This window comes from Silene latifolia, chromosome X (assembly GCF_048544455.1).
Source record: "Silene latifolia isolate original U9 population chromosome X, ASM4854445v1, whole genome shotgun sequence".
Classification (NCBI taxonomy): Eukaryota; Viridiplantae; Streptophyta; class Magnoliopsida; order Caryophyllales; family Caryophyllaceae; genus Silene; species Silene latifolia.
Genome location: NC_133537.1, coordinates 153,567,514 through 153,588,008, shown reverse-complemented (window position 1 = coordinate 153,588,008; position 20,495 = coordinate 153,567,514). Strand labels below are relative to the sequence as shown.

The following is a 20,495-nucleotide window of genomic DNA, read 5'->3' as shown; positions in this document are numbered from 1 at the left end:
TTATTTCGTCAAATTTTACCCCTATTTGATTTAGTTTCCATTTCACCTCCGTTTATCATACAAGGTTGATATTTTTATGAGTGATAACCTAGTGAGTTAGCTTACCAATGCCGTTGGTCTCATGTTTAAAAGTTTAATGGGTTGGGAGAAATAAATAATTTAGTGGACAGTGGCCAGAAAGTTCCTGTACAGTGAAGTTTTCGACAAACGATTTTGTAAAATTTCTCATTTAATTTGTACATAATATTTTTACCTAATTCCAACTCCACTATTTAAAGGACTCAAATATGTTTTCAAATTGAAAAGCCACGTTGTAAGGTGAATTTTTGACAATTAATAGTGATTTTTACAAGTTGACCTAAAATTTTTAACATTTTGCTGATCGGTTTTGTTTCGACCCACTGAATTGTAAAAATCTTTATAAATTGATTATTCGAGATTTGGACTTGATTCTTTTTCTCATGCTTTAAAAACACTTTATATTTTATGGAAAGTATAAAAACTCACTCCCTCACAAACTAACACACTCCTAACTAACTTAATTAAGACTAACTGATAAAACAACAAACCCGTACACGACTTAATGAGACACACATACACACCCTCTCGGCAGCCCCCTCCTTGCACGAGCTTCACCGTGAACCACCCAGCCACGGTGGCCCCCTGACCAGGACCACCTTCACCCGACACCCCCGCAACCGTCTCAAAAACAATCCGCAGAAGCAACAACAACAGCGGCCTGCACACAGCACACCACACGACACCAACACCACCACTCACTCACCACCACCGTGAGCCACCATCACTCCAACCTAGCACCAATGACACTCCCAAACGAGCCCACCAACACGACAAAAACAGCAACCATCGACCCCGACACCATACAACACAACCCAGCCGACAACCATGAACCTTCGCCGAGACGGCGCTAAAACAGAGTACTACCACTCGCCCTCAATGCTCGACATTAAGACCACCCAAGCTTCACCACCGTGGACTACCACCTCACCATGCCCAGACACGGTGGTGCAGCAGCCCAAAACCACACCTGCGACACTACCAAAACACAAGCAAACCGCAGCCCTAACATTACCAAACAACAACTCGACACCCTTCGAATTTCCGGCCAACACCACGCAAACCACCAGCTTGACAGCCCCCGACTACCCACCGAGGTAGACGCACCACCACGGACCAACCTCAACCCAGGTTTGGTCTTAAAATAGGCGAGGAAAGGTCTAAACCCGTGTATAACCCTCGGTTGCCACCGAAACCGCAACCACAACAATCACCCTATAAAACCCTAACCCCAGCCGGTCAACGGTGGTCAAAATAAGTCCGGGGTCAGTCACGGTGGTCTTGGGTTGAGGTCATGGTCAAGGCAATTCATACGGGTATCTAGGGTGCGTATTATAATTGTTACAAAAATCAATATATTATATAATAAGACGGTCTTACCTTGAGACGATAATAAAAGACGATAACTTCCTTGCTATTCACCTTCTTATTCTCTCTCTCTTTTGTGAATTATTTTCAGATTTGATGAATATATAAACTAGGTTAGACACCATTAATTTGTATTTATAGGCTAGGTTAAGGACATGTATTTCCTAATTAGGAAACTTACTAATAAATAATATGTATTCTACTATTAATATTGGTATTACTATTATTTTTTATTATTATTACTATAGCTATAATTATTATATTACTACTCGGAAATCCGAGTACGTATCCGAGGTCCACATGGCTCATAACACCTTTCCGACCTAAATTCTTATTTTATTATATTATTCTTATTTTATTAAACTATTCCGTCTTACTCACAATTATTAATTATAACGTCATAATTAACTATAAAAAAATGTTCGAATCATAAATATAACTTCTATCAAATTACAGGGTATTACAGAAGGGATTTGTTGTTGCGGTGGCCAAACAAATGGAGGCTTTTGAGAGCCTTGTTGCTGAAACGGATGTGGCGGCACATAGTAATTCTGCGGCGGAAGTGGAGAATATTTTGGGTAACCCCCACTTTGAGAACCATAACGACCTTGTCTATACTGCTGATAAGCATAGACTCGATCATTCTCCGCATAACAAGTAACAGCATTGTGCCCCGCAGAACCACATCTCTCACAAAATGCCACCTGCTGCGCCATGGGATGGAACATAAGTAGAAGATCAAAGGTACTCAAGCCTTCCTTATGATAATCTTCTCCCAATAATCCTGTTCAGCTAGACCTGTAGGACCTATCAAAACAGCACTAGAAAAGAAGATAAGAATTGCCTCAAGGAATAAATTCCTTGAGGCTAAAGACAAACGCAAATAAAACAAGTAAAAAGCGTCGCCTCCCAGGCAACGGCGCCAAAGTTTGACACGGCTGTCGCAATCCTATCAAAGATAAACCCGAAAGGTCTCTAACTAATGCAGCTAGGGAAGTCGGGGTCGAATCCACTGGGAGGCTATTGTGTCTACTTGCTCAACTAAGTCTGTCAGATGTCACAATTGGGGGTTTTTGGTTGAATTTATAACTAACTAATCTAACTAAACAACGAGAAGTAAATAAATCTAACAATAGAGAGAAAGGGAACTAGGATTGTCGGGTCACCAATGAATGTTCTATGGTCGTAGTCTAGATCGCAGATTAGTCACATGCGTCGGTCTAAGGGGTAATGAAAAGGTCCTTCCGGTCTGCTATTCACCCTAAAATACTACTAACTTAGCTTCCGTCCACATTAGAGTAACCTAAAGAATTGTAGCAGGTCTCACTCCTTTCAATCTTCCGATCTAGGTTAGAGTTTGCCAAAAATAACTAGAACAATTATGCGCATTAACCGTCTAATCATCATTAAAAGCTACTTATAACAACAAAGACATGGAACAAGCATCAGATCTGCAAACCTATTTAACTACCATCATTCATTCTTGGTTCCCCTAAATCCTAGCGAGGGAATTAGCTATGCATAATGAAATTAACAAAACTAATAACAACTAAAGCAATAATCAATAACAACATAATAAAAAGAGGGAAGAAACTAAATAACATAAACTAAATCAACAAAGAGATTATAGGAAGAGAAATTAAGGGAATAAGAGAAAGGAAGAGAAATTACAGAATTTAAGATCCGGAAAATAAGAGAACAAAGCAACGTAATAGAGGTTCAAGCAGTGAAAAGTTCTAAACCCTTAACCTAATGAATGTTTTTCTCTTATATAGTAAGAGATTTTATTAACTAATAATATAATATCGCTAAATATAATAAGTCTCGACATAAATCCTGCGCGTCAGACTTGGTTTTACTCGATCGAGTAACATAAAGTTGGTCGATCGAGTATTTCTTCCTCAAAAGCTCTCGATCGAGCACAAAAGCACTCGATCGAGTACTGTAAGAATCAAGGTAGTCGATCGAGAGATCCAAAGTGCTCGATCGAGTACAAAAAGTACTCGATCGAGTAGTTTCAGCGCGTAATTCCTACTTCGCGCACTGAACTTCATACGGCCGCCATTTCTTCGTAACTTGTCCGAAACAAGCGATTTTTGTGGCGTTGGGAAGATAAGAGGATAAGATTTTACCTCCAGTTGGAATCACTTGAATATCAGTTGTAGAACTCGAGATATGGCTCTTCAAAGTAGGCACTAGTAATTTGAAGCTCTTCTTTTGCTCGCCTAGCTTCTTTACTTCTACACGCATCACCAAATAGTAGTTTCCAAGCTCCGACTCAACTCATCTCCTAAATGCATGCATAGGGACATATTCTAAGCTTGATTCCGCTTCTCTTTGGTTCATTCCTGCAAATAGGACAAGAGAAACCAAAGTAGACAATTCGGGGGACATTTGTAGCTTAATACTACGAAATATTTATAGAAATGCGTGCAAATACGGTACAAAAAGTCTATATAAAATGTACGCATCAATGATGGTGGTTGTCGCCTGGTGGGGATGTTGCTGCCGTTGGTGATGATGGGCAGCTGATTGGTGGTGATTGAAGTGTGGTAAAGTGAAGGTGATTAGAATCGTGGCGGTTTGCTTCTGGTGGAGGAGATTAAGGGACATGGTCAAGCATAGGGGACGGGTTGTCGATGTTGTTGCTAGAATGGTGTTGTGCGCAGGATGACGGAGGTGAATGACGGTTGCAGATGCAGGTGATGGTGATGGAGGTTGTATGGTGTTGTCGGGGTTGGTGCAGGTAATGGCGGAATGGTGGTTGTCGAGTTTAATGGTGATGAAGGGGATGTTGATGATGAATGCGCGGGTGTCGGGTTTCGCGCCATGGTCGTTGCTACTATTGCTGTTGCTAGAGTTGGTGATGAATGAATGGTGGTGACGAGGTGCATGATGATTGCACGAATCAACTCGGATTTCGATTCCGAGTTCGAATTCGTGAATGGTGAAGCAATGTATAAGCAGTAGGGGATGATGAAAAGTACTGGGTGACGACTGAAGATGATGGTCAATTGATAAGTCAATGGTTGACTTCCACTTTATTTTCTTGCCTTGACCCTTCCTCAAATTCCGTCTTCACTCAACTTGGTTCATGCTTCCGTCTCATTATTCCACCTTGCCTTAACCCGTCTTTATTCTCCCGATCTCCGTATTATTTCGCCTTGCTTACAAATTATATTAAATATATTAATAAAGTAATAGTAATAATACCAATATTATAATAACAATACGACTAATTATTAAATATAACTAATACGACTAATTATTATAAATTAGTAGATAAATGAGCTAATTAAACAATTAAGCACGCAAAATCGAGTCGGAATAAGATATAAATGCGGGGTAAAAAGCGACTAAAATACTACTCATCAGGTACACTTGTCATTTTATAATTGGTCCCCTCCTCTTCTCTTGATCTTTGTAACAAAATCAAAGGATAACAATTGACCGGAACGGATTGCGGAGTAGATAACAAGTAGTTCAAGTTGTACAAGTACCATCCGATTTTGGCCTCGGTAATAGTCGTAGGTTGCTCCCATTGTTTACTACCTAAGAGCATTACAATACTAGTTAAGTATTAGTTTTGAGATTGTCATCAATAATTTTATTTTAAAAGTTCATCTATTAGATACTCGCGAATGTGGCGATTAGAACCCTTAAGTTTAACTAATGGTGAAATTAAACCCCCTAACTTCTCTATGTAGTAATTAACCCTCTTAAGTCTAATTAAACGTGAAATTCAACCCCACTAAATTTATCCTCAAAATATCATAAGAATGGCAATATCTTGTCAATATCTCATCGTATTTTCATCATTGAAAACTAATAACACGCATGTAAGATAATTAAAAAATATGAATTCTCCATGACAATACGGGGAATACTTTTATCACTGTAACCTCTTTATCATCCTCTTCTATAACTATTTCTCTTGCAGTTATCTCTATGATTCACTGTTAACTTCTTTTGTTCAAGGTAATTCAGTCTACTATTCTCTTACTTTATTCATTCAAGCACCAAGTTTCTTCATAAACAAACTCATGTACAGTCGCTACCCACAAGATTGATGATTAATGCAAACATCATCAATTAATTGAGACATGAAGATATGAGCTTTTACCCAAATATTTGTTGAAATTTACGTTTCTATCGCCATTTGATTTTGATCTCGATTAATATTATATACTAGAGAAATTGTAGTTATTTAATCAAGCACATGAAATATATGTAGTGATTTTTATAAATAAATAGGATATTGACAAAGATCAAATTGCAGGTGTATCGAAATGGGACTAATGGGTGAGATTGTTTCGTTTTTTTCTGAAGAAAATGATTTGCATTGTTTAATTACTATAGGAGTATAAAGTAGTAGTTGATTTTCTCATGAGATTTTGAGGAGAAATAGATTTGGGGTAGAATTTCACATTTAATTAAACTTAAGGGGGTTAATTGCTACATAAAAAAGTTAGGGGGTTTAATTTCACCATTAGCTAAACTTAAGGGTTCTAATCGCCACTTTCGCGATAATTAAACAATGCAAATCATTTTCTTCAGAAAAAAAACGAAGCAATCCCACCCATTAGTCCCATTTCGATACACCTGCAATTTCGTCTTTGTCAATATCCTATTTATTTATCAAAACCACTACATATATTTCATGTGCTTGATTAAATAACTACAATTTCTCTAGTATATAATATTAATCGAGATCAAAATCAAATGGCGATAGAAACGTAAATTTCAACAAATATTTGGGTAAAAACTCATATCTTCATGTCTCAATTAATTGATGATGTTTGCATTAGTCATCAATCTTGTAGGTAGCGACTGTACATGATTTTGTTTATGAAGAAACTTGTTGCTTGAATGAATAAAGTAAGAGAATAGTATACTGAATTACCTTGAACAAAAGAAGTTAACAGTGAATCACAAAGATAATTGCAAAAGAAATAGTTTTAGAAGAGGATGAAAAAGAGGTTATAGTGAAAAATATTCCCCGTATTGTCATGGAGAATTCATATTTTTTTATTATCTAACATGTGTGTTATTAGTTTTCAATGATGAAAATACGATGAGATATTGACGAGATATTGACATTCTTATGAGATTTTGAGGATAAATTGAGTTGGGGTTGAATTTCACGTTTAATTAGACTTAAGGGGGATAATTACTACATAGAGAAGTTAGGGGGTTTAATTTCACCATTAGTTAAACTTAAGGGTTATAATTGCCACATTCGCGGTTTAATTATTATAGGAGTATAAAGTAGTGGTTGATTTTCTCATGAGATTTTGAGGAGAAATAGATTTGGGGTTAAATTTCACATCTAATTAAACTTAAGGGGGTTAATTGCTACATAAAAAAGTTAGGGGGTTTAATTTTACCATTAGCTAAACTTAAGGGTTCTAATCGCCACTTTCGCAAAATACTTCTATCCAATTTATTGGTAACATCTACTTTTTGAAGGTCAAACTTAGAAAATTTTGACTGTTTCGAAACTTTGAAAGAAACTGACATATTTGGATTTACAATGAAAAGTCTTATCACAAAAAATATATTTTTTGTAAAAAAAAAAAAAAAAAAAAAAGTCGTATAAATGAAGAAAAATAATGTCAAAGTATTACCTCGAAGATCAGCCAAAAGTAAATGTTACCAATGGATTGGATATGAGGTAATAATAAAGTTTGTTCTTTAATTTTAAGAACCAAGGTCTAGGTCTAAAATAATAACTGGGTTTGTAAGCCTACGGAAATGTGATGACCAATGATCATTGATCATGACATAAAAAATGTGAGATATCTTTAAACTTTGTCCATTTTCAAGGAAAAAAACGTCCATCTATTGTGGATTAAAGTTCTTAAATATTGGGAATGAAGAAATATGACATGGCGGGAGAAAATCTTAATATAGAGTTCTTCTATTGTTATTGCTATAAAATGAGAGCACAATAAATGATTAGTTTTAAGTAATGGTTATATACTTATATTAGAAGGCTTTGTTAGTTAGGATTCGGAGTTGTTGATAGTCAGAATCATCCAACAAAATGACCAATTACAACAATGCAAATTTGATAAATTTTTTGTGGCATTATTTTAGGGTTATGTTTTTTCACATACGGATTTTACTCTTTTATACACGGTTTTTACAATTATACCCTTGTCATTTTTTTCCATCACACAATTGATTTTTTTCAACTCCCTTCCCTTCACCTCCCTCCGATGACCTGTGCTTCGGCCGACCATACTCTTGTCTGACCACCCCATGTCCGACACCCCGCTCCCTCTGACGACCACCCATTTCTCGTCCTTCCCCGACCCTCTCTCCCCAGACCTGCGTTCCCTAGCAATTTGTTTGGTACTGCACTTGCAGCAAAAAAAATAATTAATTCAGTGGTTTCTCATCTAATTAATTGTTTCTGCTACACTTGAAATTTTCCAAGCAAGTTGTTTGGTAAATTGGTACTACACTTGAATTCTAGCATCATGTTTTCCTCACTTTTGTTCAATAATGCGTAGACGGCAATGGCTGAATTACTTTTGTTCAATAATGCGTAGATGGCAATGGTTGTAACTATGATGAGTCGAGTTATTGTTCAGTACTGGCAATGGAATCAATTATAATTGGAAATTATTTAGAAGGGTGAAACAATGGAGGATTATAATGCATTACTAGTTTGAATGTCCGTGCGTTGCAACGGGGTAATTAGCTTATTTATAATGCAAAAAAAAAAATGTTATAAGCGTTTAATGTTTACATTATATGTCTAATGATTTGTTTACATATTATTAAAATCTCTCTTTCAAAAAAAATAAAAGATTAATATATACGTGGGTTAACTCTTATTTATAATCATATAATCACCCCACCTTATACTAATCTTTCGATGTGGGACAATTCTACTATTTATAAGTAATATTCACAAAAATTGGATTTTTTTTCTGATATGGGACAATTCTAATATTTATACGTAATATATATTTATCAAACCTGCATTATTTTTCAATGTGGGACAAATAACATACTCAGAATTACTCCATCTTTTTCTGCACTTAGTTCGACATCCAACCAGATCTCGAATACCAACTACAGACAATTGCTACTTATTATATCTAATAGTTATATTTAAATTTAATATTATGATCAAGTACTCTCCATTAATATTTGTACGTTATTTTTCTTCAAAAAAAAATTAACATAGTTGAGATACGAAAATTTCTCGTGGTACCCCTTAATTTTGTTAGATTTTCCATGTTACCCCTACTTTTAAAAATCTGCCTATGGTACCCTTGAGGTTCCATTTTTTTGCCCATGGTACCCCATAATGTAAAGGTTGTTAAATGGACGTTAAGTTTGATGGCGTGACAATAAAATAACAATTAAAAAATAATACCCCCTTTATTGTTTTATTGGTACGGATATCTCTCTTTCAAAAGCAAATTTAATTAACTATATCATTATAATATTGGAAATTTCTCATGATAACCTTGAACTTTGATAGATTACACATGCTACCATGGACGTTTGTTTTCTATTTTTTTTTTTATCATAATTAAAATATGTGCAAATGATAAGAACCTATACTCTAATGATAGAATATTTTTTAACACAATTCTAATTATATTATTTAAACATAGTATATTTATTACCACACCTACATTATTTTTCAATATGGGACATATAAAATCTATAGGTAGAAAATATAATGATATAAACTTTTAAGAGCTCTCCAAGACAATACTTAAGCGATTCAAAAGATTTTGGGTTGATCTTTTAAGTTCCAAGGATGCTCATAGAATCACCAACCTTATGCTCTATTTTGATGTGGGAAAATTCTATTTTTTATATGTAGTATATTTATCACACCTATATTATTTTTCAATGTGGGAGATATAACATACTATGAAATACACCATCTTTAATATGTGCAAATTATATGAAATCTATATATACTCTAATGATAGCATTTCTTACCATGAATCGAATAATATTATTTTCATAATTTTTTTACCTACATGATTTTGTCAAATGAAATTTAAAAGTTTTTCTATAAAAATTAAAAACATTACTTGAATATAAAATAAGAAATACATAGTATATATTATAATAACTAAAAGATTTTCCAAACATTAACTTAGATTAGAAACCATTATTGCAGAGACAGTAATACAAACTCTTTTAAGAGTTATCTCTGACAATACTTAAGGGAATCAAAAGATTTTGGGTTATGACTTCTATTTATAATCATAAGATCACCATGCCTTACGGTAATATTCCGATGTGAGACAATTCTAATATTTATACATAGTATATTCACCACACTTACGTTACTTTTCAATGTAGGACAAATAACATACTAAGTACACCATTTTTTTTGGCACCTACTTTGACATCAACCCCATTTAATAATGAGAAAATACAATACAATATACACTCTAATAATAGCATTTTTTTTGTCACAATCTAATTATATAATTTTCATACGAGACTTTTTTTTCAAATGAAATATAAAGTTTTTATATCAAAATTATAAACATCACTTTAATATAATATAGAAAATGTATATATAGGGGACATTTCTATTATTTATACATAATATATTCACAACACCTACATTATTTTTCAATGTGGGACATATAACATACTAAAAAGTCTAAATCTTTTATATCAAAAAATCAAAAAATTTTGGATTAATACATAAGTTTCAAGGATGCCTCCTATTTATATTTATAGAATCACCCTACCGTATACTATTATTTCAATGTGAGATACATAATTTAATTATTTAGACGTAGTATGTTCATAATGCGTACATTATTTTTCAATGTGAAAGATATAACATACCAAGAAATATATGTCTCTTCTTAAAAAAAACCACTATTGTATACATATTATTTTTCTTTGAAGGTAAAATCACTTAGTCTCGATCATTAGATATGGATCTCTACATCGTACATGTAACGACTCATTAACGCTCTATTACTGCATTCAGAAGACAACCATTAGTAAAATCTTTAGTTTTTTTATTTTCTTGTTCATGTTCTTAACTCTTTCCCGGGTAGTTCCCAACGATTTCCACTTTATTTTTTATATCATATCGTAGATAATGATAGAAAATCTTAAGAGCTCTTTAAAATAATATTTATGAGACTCAAAAAATTTTGGGTGGATACATAAGTTCCAAATATGCATCCTATTTATAATCATAGGATCACATGACCTTATACTAATCTTTCGATGTGGGACAATTATACTATTTATATGTAGTATATTCACCACACCTACTTATTTTTCAATGTGGGACAAAACATACTAAAAAGTACACAATTTTACGTATTAAGAAGTACACCATCTTTAATATGTGCAAATAATATGAAATTTATACTCTAATGATAGCATTTTTTAACACAAAGCTAATTATATTATTTTCATAATTTTTTTAACGATATTTTTTTGCCAAATGAAATGTAAAAGTTTGATATAAAAATTGGAAATATCACTTGAATATAATTTAGGAAATATACATATTATAATAATTAAAAGATTTTCCACTTTATTTTTTACATCAAAAATTATACTTTCCTAAATTGATTTTTGATGATGTGGACGCTCTCAAATCGCTCGAAAAAACTCTCTTTTATATACTAGTATTGGTGCCCGGCTTCGCCCGGGCTACCTCTACTTACCATTAATTTTTTTTTTCCATTAAATAAAATTACTTAAAGTTGCATAACCCATAAATTTATCATTAATATATTTTTCTACGACATATACTAAAATTACGATGAAATAAATTTTGAGACAAATTCACTACTCCCGGTCTCCCGCTATTAATATTTTACTCTTATTAATGAAACAATAGTAATAACATTTCACTACTTGCCTGTAATCATTGTTACTTTCACTATTCCCGCCGTAATTATTGTTACTGTCACTACTGCCGCATTAATATTGATAATTTCACATTTCACTACTTGTCCGTAATCATTGTTACTTTCATTACTCCCGCCGTAATTATTGTTACTGTCACTACTGCCGCATTAATATTGATAATTTCACTACTCCTGCCGTAATTATTGTTACTTTCACTATTGTCGTATTAATATTGATTACTTCACTACTCCCATTGTTGTTTCTACCACTTTCACTAATCTCGCTGATAATATTGTTACTTTTACTATTCAAATGAGTGATTACTATCATATAACTATATCCAATGTTATTACAATTCTTTTCTTTACTGAAGAAATTACTTTTACTACTTAGACATGCAATTTTAAGAGGATTATATATTTATATAAATATAATACATATATGCATTAAATCAAATCGAAAAAATTATGCAATATTATATATTATGGAATCTAACTTGAATTATTTATAACCTACTTATTATATTTTGGTATGTTAAATAATTAACATCTCTATACATCTAATAAACTATAAAGTTTAATAAAATTGCATAGATTTTAAATTTAGTATATAATTTTATGATGATAATAATTAATACCATAAGTGTGCATGTTTATACTAATTAATTATTTTATTTTAAGGAAATTGACCATCTTCTAGTCTTCTATAAATATTTAAGAAAGTTACCAAGCATCTTCTCCTTGAAATTGACCATTTTAATTAATTATTTTATTTTAAGGAAATTGATCATCTTAATTAATTATTTTATTTTAAGAAAATTGACCATGTTTCAAATGTTTAGGAAAATTATCAAGCTTCTATATAATTTAATTTTAACCCAAATTATATAATATTTGCATTGAGATCCCTTAATCTATTCATCACACTAGATCTTATTGATTTAAAACTATATAGTATAATTAATTTGTATAACTTTCTTTAATTACATTGAAATCCCTTGGTTTCTGGATTTAATATATAGTATTGATATATATAGATTCAAGTTTGTAAAACATTAGATTCGAATTTAGAAAAAAAAAAAGTACATATGAGATATAATTTGGTTAGATTTAGGAAAAAAGGATATGATATGGAAAATTAATGAAAAAGTGTATGTGAAAGAGTAAAGTTCGTATGTGAAAAAGTAATTCCGTTATTTTATTATTATACAAATGAGATTTTACTGGCTTATGCACTTTAATGTATACGCAATTTCCCAATTTACCCTTCCCATTTTAACCCTTCTTTTATTTACCCTTCCCATTTTAACCCTTCTTTTTTGTATTCTCATGTTAATTATTATTACTCCGCCTTTCAACCACCACCCAATCACCTTCCCCACCGCCCCTCCTCTGCCCCATTGATTGACACGCCGCCCAGGTCCAGGTGGTCAGGATCCCTCCCTCACCCACTGGCCACTCTCTTGCTGCCGACCACCCCCTCCTCGATAGACGGCGTCCGTGCCACCACCCTACACGTGCGCGCCTCCCTACAAACTCCCACTCACCATTGTCATCGACCACCTCAAATGCCCGCCTCTTGCCATCTCAAACCCCTTCCCCACACCAACAATCTCTTGCACACACCCAACCACCTAACCCCTTTCCTTTTGAGAGAGCATATTAAAAGAAACTCGTCGACTTTTTTTAACTATCGCTCTTACATATATTTGATGACCCCTTTCCTTTTGAGAGAACAAATTAAAAGAAACCCGACTACTTTTTTTAACTATCGCTCTTAGATATATTTGATTTACTCTCTTAATATCTACCCCTCCATTCAATTCAATTCCATGCATCTGTTTAAAGTTCTATTCACATATTTGGAACAACAAACAGGTGAAAAGTAAATTGAATAATTGGTGGAAAATCTAAAATATAAAATAATTGGTGGGGTTTCACGTTTGTCATACATTCCACTTTTGTTTTAGCTTAAATCATCAGATATTAATCAGAATTCAAATCCAGAAAGAATGACAACCCCCTATGTTTTAACACGTCTACATTCCTAAGGCTTAAACTCGACCAATATATTAAACTCATTTGCACAGTATAATTTCGCATATTATCCACAAAGTAAAACAAGAAAGAAAGGCATACTGCAAAGCGACTAAGAAACAATCACCACAATTTGTTGCTTCATAAAAGATTTTGAATTTCGTTTTTGTGTACTTCAAAATTAGCAAAACTAATTCCATTACTATATGCTAATCGCATTATGTTGGGTGAAGCTAAGACCATAGCAAGTAGTGGCACAAGCAAAGTGAAGCTTCAATCAATGAAATGAAGTTCCTTATATCAACACATAAGATGATAATAAACAAAGCCAGCAGCCACATAAAAACCTACACAGCACTTCCAAAGTTGCACTCGCCGGTAAAAAAATCGGGTTAAAACCTTTTTTTATTTCAGATTTTGATCTTCTCTTCAAATGTCATATGCTCTTGGGAAAAAACAATTGGCTCACGGTAGAGTAGTTCTAAGTTCTTTCCTGTCAGCACCAAATGACTGCAAATAATAGCAAAATGAGGGGTTATAAAAACTTAAATTACAAGCAAAACAGTAAACAAACACTGCTAAAAGGAAAAGGTTTTATGATAAATTATGTGTAGGCCTTTCTTTCTCTATATCTATCTCTTTCTTACTCCGTAAGGAAATATGATCAAGTGCATCTGCTCTTTTGCTTATGGTAGCTCTCTCAGAAGAACCATAAGCATAACAAACCATAGATGAAATTTTGTGTCTTTCTTGTTAAAGAATCTTGGAAGCACAAGGCGAACGCGCGTGCCGCCTTATTTTTTAGAACAAATTTGTAATTTCCAAATAAAACTTTGGGCAACAATAGCCTTTTTAAGAGTTTTCAAGTGGGTTAACATGTTAAGGAGTAAAGCTGGGAATAATGGGGAAAAGAAATGGTGAGCCTTGTCTAAATCATATGGAAAGTGCATACTAGTTAGCCTTGTTAGGTGAGCCTAGTCTAAAAGGCGCACCTAAAATGCACCAAGGCATTTTGGCTAGTGCCTCATCCAAGGCGCGCCTTAGGCGCACTCAAGGTATGTTTTTTTAAAACTAAGAGCTAAAGGTTCACCTAATCTACCCCTGGAATCATTGAAAACGTAATAAAATGAAAAGAAACAGGGTGCATTTTTGAACAAGTGGTTTGCAAGAAATAGGAGTGCATTACTCACTGGTACACAAACACACAAATGAAGGAAAAGGAACAAGAAAATTCAGGTACATGATAAGAACAAATGAGAAAATGATCTCAAAAAAAAACAGAGAAAATAGTCTAGGGATTGTCTTATTCTTGAACATATTTTACCAATTATTTCCTCTATCCAAGGAATTCTCTTTAGTCTTTACACTTTATTTGGTAAAAGAGGGTGTAAACGGGTGACAATATATATACCTTATGTGATCACACTCAATTGTTTGCATAAATATAAGTATACAGAATCCAATTAAACAACTCAAATACGAAAGTGTTAAAAAAACCAATGGATCGATAGTATAGGTCAAATACTTACTCAATTAAAATAACATTTTTATCAAGTAAATTTGGGGTTATGACTCGCACAATAAGTAGTGTGCAATAGAAAACCATGCCAATAGATATATTATCCCTTGTACCAAAAAAAAAAAATAGATATACTATCCTAGGACAACCATAACTTTGCCAAGTATTGAACAACATACCGTGGCTTCACTAAAAGCAAAGTAACCCACAATCCATTCACATAATCACTAAAGCGTACTACACTCATTCACCCTCAGTAGCACTAGATTCCTTAATAGAGTGCTCCCCAAAGTAGAGGTGTAAACTGGCGAGTTCCATCTGTTGGATCGATTTTGGCCGGGTTGCTTTGTTGAGTTTTGAGTTTGGCACATTTCGAGCCAGTCAGGGAAGTTGAGCTAAAAAGGTGTCTCCAAACAGACCCAGGCTGAGAAGTTATTCCAGCTTAATTGTTACGCAATTATTTTACAAGTCCGAAAGAATGTTAGGAGAATTCATTGATCAAAGTCCCATGTGTAATAGCGTTCTTAGATGCTAAGAGTGAGCCTTAATCTAGCTATTACCTAGCAGTATCTATGCTGATGAACTATGAGTTAGCTTTGGTGGCTCTCAACGGGTTCCAATCTTTGTTCCCTCAAATAGGTCGGAAATATTTTGGAACGAAACTAGGGTACCTAAGTATGGATATTCAAAAAAAAAAACTAGTGTAAGGGACTCTCAATCCTATATCTCGGATTTAGTCCCACTACCCTCCAATCTCCATCCATCTCTTCCTTATCTATCATCCACACTTTGTATCCTATGGACTTGAGCGCCAAAGGCTCCACCTTTATCATCACAAGCAAATAGTACAATTCAATCCAACGGAAACTTTAATGCCAATAGTGTTGATTCCTAAGAACGTTTCAAAAACAATAAAAAGTATCTTTCTTGAGACTTATATTCCTCTACAGCCTCACTTAAATTCACTCTAATTCCCGTAAACCGCATTAATATTTACGATTACAATTCTTTGGCAACCCACCTACTGAAATTGCCGGTGGTGGGAGGAAAAAGCAACCTTTGAGGACCTATGCCACAACAATCACCTGTCTTCTAAAGTGCTATTTTACACGAAGAACCAAATGTTTTGCAGTGGAACCTTCCTACCAACTATTAACAAGATCCAACTAGATGAGTGGTAAGCCATTTGATAATACAGCTCAATTTCTCGCTCAAGATCAACCATCTCAACAGATCATATTAGATCATTGACAAATCAATTTGGGTGTTAGAGCCCAACAGATTATCATTTATAAGCAAAAAAAAGGGGTCATATTTGCAACCATTGCCTCCTACTGACTAATGAGACTTGGGTCAAACACCTCACATCTTGTCACATCTAATTACCAAATTCATTTAGCAAGGGAAAGAGTGGCGATTTAACTGTCCTACAGTTTATCAACATGAACGGAAAAATGTACAATCATATTACCTCAGCCCCATAACCTTTCACATATATGTTCGTAAAAAGCTCCTTAGTATCAGGCATTGGACTCTCCTGAAAAAAGTAACAGAAAGTTTTGGATCTCAGGACCATAATGTGGAGCAGAGAAAAAAAAATTATAATAATAAAAAAAAAAGAGAGAGAGAGAGAGAGAGAGAGAGAGAGAGAGAACTTCTCTTGGTCCCACTGTGGGGAATAAATTGCTTACCTTGGCCTTAGCAATAGCTTCATCTACTTCTTTCCTGACTACTTTTTCGTAATCCTATGAGAACAAGAAATAAGTCATGCATAGCCTTACATTGAAAAGCAAAATATTTTCTTTAGAAAAACGTTTCCACGTTACAGCACATATATTTCCTGCCTTAGTTTACTTTTGAGGAGAAGTTATGATGAGATTTGTTAGCAAACAAAAGTTAACCGAAAAGATTTCAAAAGAAAAAAGGATAAGAGAAGTCAATATGATGTGGAGAAACAACACAAGTTATTTGTAATAACTACTCCCTGCGTCCTAATTATTTGTTACCTTTGATTAAAATACCCCCTTTACAAAGAGTATAAATGGTAAACAAATGATTGGGATTGAGGGAGTATAACTTAGCAGTGTAAGAAACTTTTACCTTCAGTTCCTTTTCTGTTGCAATATCATGAGCCAATAACAGTTTCTTCACTCTCTCAATGGGGTCGCGTTCCTGAGAAAGAACATCAACAAATCAGATAAGGCCTTAAGTGAATATGTAGTTCGGAAAGTCACAAACCCAAAACAGCTTCGTTACCTGTCTTATACCAGATATCTCATCACGTGTTCGATAGGTGCTTCCAGGGTCAGACATGGAGTGACCATGGTACCTATAAGTGTCCATCTCAAGGATCTAATGGACATTAGAACAGAAAGAAAAGAAAGGTGAATATTACATCTATCATGGTAATAAATACTGAAAATAATCATGTATCACTGTGCAGTTGGTAAAGAAACGTTTTCTAAACAAACTCCTGATATAGAAATTTACTTACAATAGGCCCATTCTTCAAGACATAATCCTTGGCGTATGCGCACGCTTGCTTAACTGCCAGTACATCCATACCATCAACCTGCAACGGCATTCCAATTTTACGTAAAGTTTACTTGTCCCATGTAACAAAATATCTCCTCTCCAAAAATATATCACGTAAAACACATAAAAGAATATAATAAGCTCATTTCCTAAATGAATGGCCAAAACAGCGGACGAGTAGAGCCTTTTTGTCATAAAACTTATATTTTGCCCATCCCAACTTGCCTTTCAGTCTAAAATTAATGAAGAAAAAAATATAAATTAAACTCACATCACAACTAATGCTTCAAAACCCTCCAGTGTGAATCAAAGCCTCATTCTTTTTTTCTCTGAAGGGCAAACCCTACAACTTCCAAATACGTAATTGCAATCACACACAGCACATGCTTTTCTAAATCCTACTAAGCCACTCCCTTGAAAACGGCTAAATGCTGCCAGTGATTTTCTAAAAAAAAAACGTATACTTGTTGAACTAGTCCCAACTTGTGTGCAAAATATTATCAGCTTCCGAAAGTTTCTAAAAGCTGAGATTTAGTAACAATTAAGTGTTAGCCCAAAAATGATTTGGTGTTGAATCACAAAAATCATCATATGGAACCGTCGATGTACAAGTTGAGGTTTAGGCAAATAATACAAAACCATTTTGCAGGGAGAAGAAAACAGATGACTCCTGATAATAATACATTAATGAAGTCCTAACACCTTCAATGAAATACGACTAACCAATTCTGATTACAAAACATCCCAATCAAGTAACGCTTGGAAATCCAAATCAAATACTGTACCTTCAACCCAGGAACATAATCTCCACGCTTGTAGTAGGCTGGGCTCTTTGCAGCTCTCCATTCTGCAGTCCCCATTCCATCTAAATTGAAAGGAGAAGTCACGCATCAATGAAAAATTCAGGGGTAACCGAATATTAGTCGATGAACTATGCAGAGAAATGTGACCCCATGGGCCATGGACCACGAGAAGTGAAACAAAATTTCCATTTAAAACACCACCAGACCAACCTATTAAGCCTAAAAAAGGAAATAAAATGAAAGAAAGAAAAACTACTTTGAGGTTCACAAACTAGTATACAGCAAAATTGCCCTAATGAAAAGGGTTTTGCCTGAGGATGGATAAGAGGGGTCAAATATGCAAAACCTTACCACTATGTAAGGAAACACCGCGACACTCTTTTCACAACACCCAATAATGATGATTAATCAAGGGTAGCACAATCAAGCTGCTGTTGCTCCACCGTACAAGAAACAAATAGAGTCTAATGAGTCATTTTGATTTAGTTCACCCTCATCCAAAACCAGACAATAGTGAGTCTTTGTTCCTTTATAGAATTGCTTACAAATTCAAATTCGATAATAATTCACCGTTCATTCAGTAAAGCAAAAGTAACATTCACATACAAAGCCTGATGAGAGCCATAGTTGCGAATCGTGACAAAAAAATCCAATCCAATCATAACTCTCAAACGAGTTTTCATTAAAAAAAAAAAAAAAAAAAAAAAAAAAAAAAAAAAAAAAAACTCATAATCCATAAATGATTTGGAGTGACTAACATGATGAGCATCTAAAAGCATCAAAACATAAGAAAACAGCAAAAGCATATACTCAACTAACCAAACAAAAAACTCAAGAAATGAAGCATACAATGATTATTCTCGCAGACCAAAATAGCAGGAAGATCCCAAAGAGCAGCCATATTAAGAGCCTCAAACAACTGTCCCTGATTGGCAGCACCATCACCATACAATGCAAAACTAACAGCCTCTTCCTTATTATACTTCTGCGCAAAAGCCAATCCAATCCCCAACGGAACCTGCGCCCCAACAATCCCATGTCCTCCGAAAAACCCGAAATCCTTCCTATAAAAATGCATAGACCCACCTTTCCCACGGGAACACCCATCCTGCCTACCCATCAACTCAGCAAACGCGCTAACAAGGGTACCCCCACGCGCCAAATAGATACAATGATCGCGGTAGGCGGTAATGATGTTATCAGTCTTAGTAATAGCGGCTTCCATACCAACAGCGACGGCCTCCTGGCCGTCGTAGAGATGACAGAAACCACGAATGAGTTTAGCCTTGTAAAGGGAATCGGCGGCGATCTCCATACGACGCATAAGAGCCATGTCTTTGAAGAAAGTCATGAGTTCGGAAGCGGAGGTGGAGACGGTGGTGGAAGGTGGTTCGATGATGTGGGATTTGAAAGGGATACTAGTTTCGATTTCTAGGGTTTCGGAAGATGTGGATGAGATTTGATGGAAAGGGGTGGTGGTGATTGGACGGAGTAAGTTGGTTAGGGATTTGGATTTGGTTAGGTGGCGGTGGTGATGGAGGAAGGATGCCATCGTTGATTATTGCTTTTTTTGGGTTTGGGAAGAGATGACTGATGAGGGAAGAGGATGGTTTTAATGGAAATGATTGAGAGGGGCAGACTTAAATGGGAATTGGGAATGGTGTACTTTGTATTTTATTTTGATATTTTGATGTTGAGCCAATTTGTCCAAATGGGTAATTCTGTTTTACTTCGTGGTTGGTGCCAAAACCCAACTGCAACTTGCACGGTTACCATCGCACGCTACGGTACGGTATTTTTTATTTTTTAGTTTTGTTTTATAAAGAGATATTCTCATTAAATTAATTGCATAAATTAACCGTACTTGTAGTTTGATGTTATAATATACTAATATAATCTTAGTAAGAGATAGAAAATGAAAGTTTATTATCATCAAAAGACACTTTATAAGTTAAGTTATTTTTGTCTTAAACTATTTTTACTTTACTTTGCATGAAACTAATTTATGACATAAAAATACAATTAAGTGATGTAAAATCTAATTAAAACGCGTATTAACCTTGTAACGGAAATAGGTAAAAACAGTATACCACGCATTTGAAAAGACGATTTACGAATAATTAAACTAATATTTTTTTTATTTCTAATAAAAAATACATAAAAATTGTTACATTCTTTAAAAAATACACCATATTTAGAGTGTAACTGATGAAGGATAATATAAGAAGCATATTTACGTAATTTTAGAGTGCGACTGATAAAGAATAATATTTATGGAAATAT

General features: G+C 34.4%; 1 protein-coding gene across 1 annotated transcript; it reads right to left on the bottom strand.

Moving 5' to 3' along the window:
• Window positions 1-13,468: 13,468 nt before the first annotated feature.
• On the bottom strand, window positions 13,469-19,874 carry LOC141623687 (pyruvate dehydrogenase E1 component subunit alpha-1, mitochondrial-like). Its single transcript, XM_074439835.1, has 8 exons — window positions 19,062-19,874; window positions 18,195-18,274; window positions 17,369-17,446; window positions 17,131-17,226; window positions 16,975-17,046; window positions 16,566-16,619; window positions 16,346-16,411; window positions 13,469-13,865 (listed from the first exon to the last, which is right to left on the bottom strand). The coding sequence occupies exons 1-8, from the start codon at window positions 19,762-19,764 to the stop codon at window positions 13,821-13,823; spliced, it is 1,194 nt and encodes a 397-aa protein (XP_074295936.1). The 5' UTR covers window positions 19,765-19,874; the 3' UTR covers window positions 13,469-13,820.
• Between the last annotated feature and the right edge of the window lie 621 nt (window positions 19,875-20,495).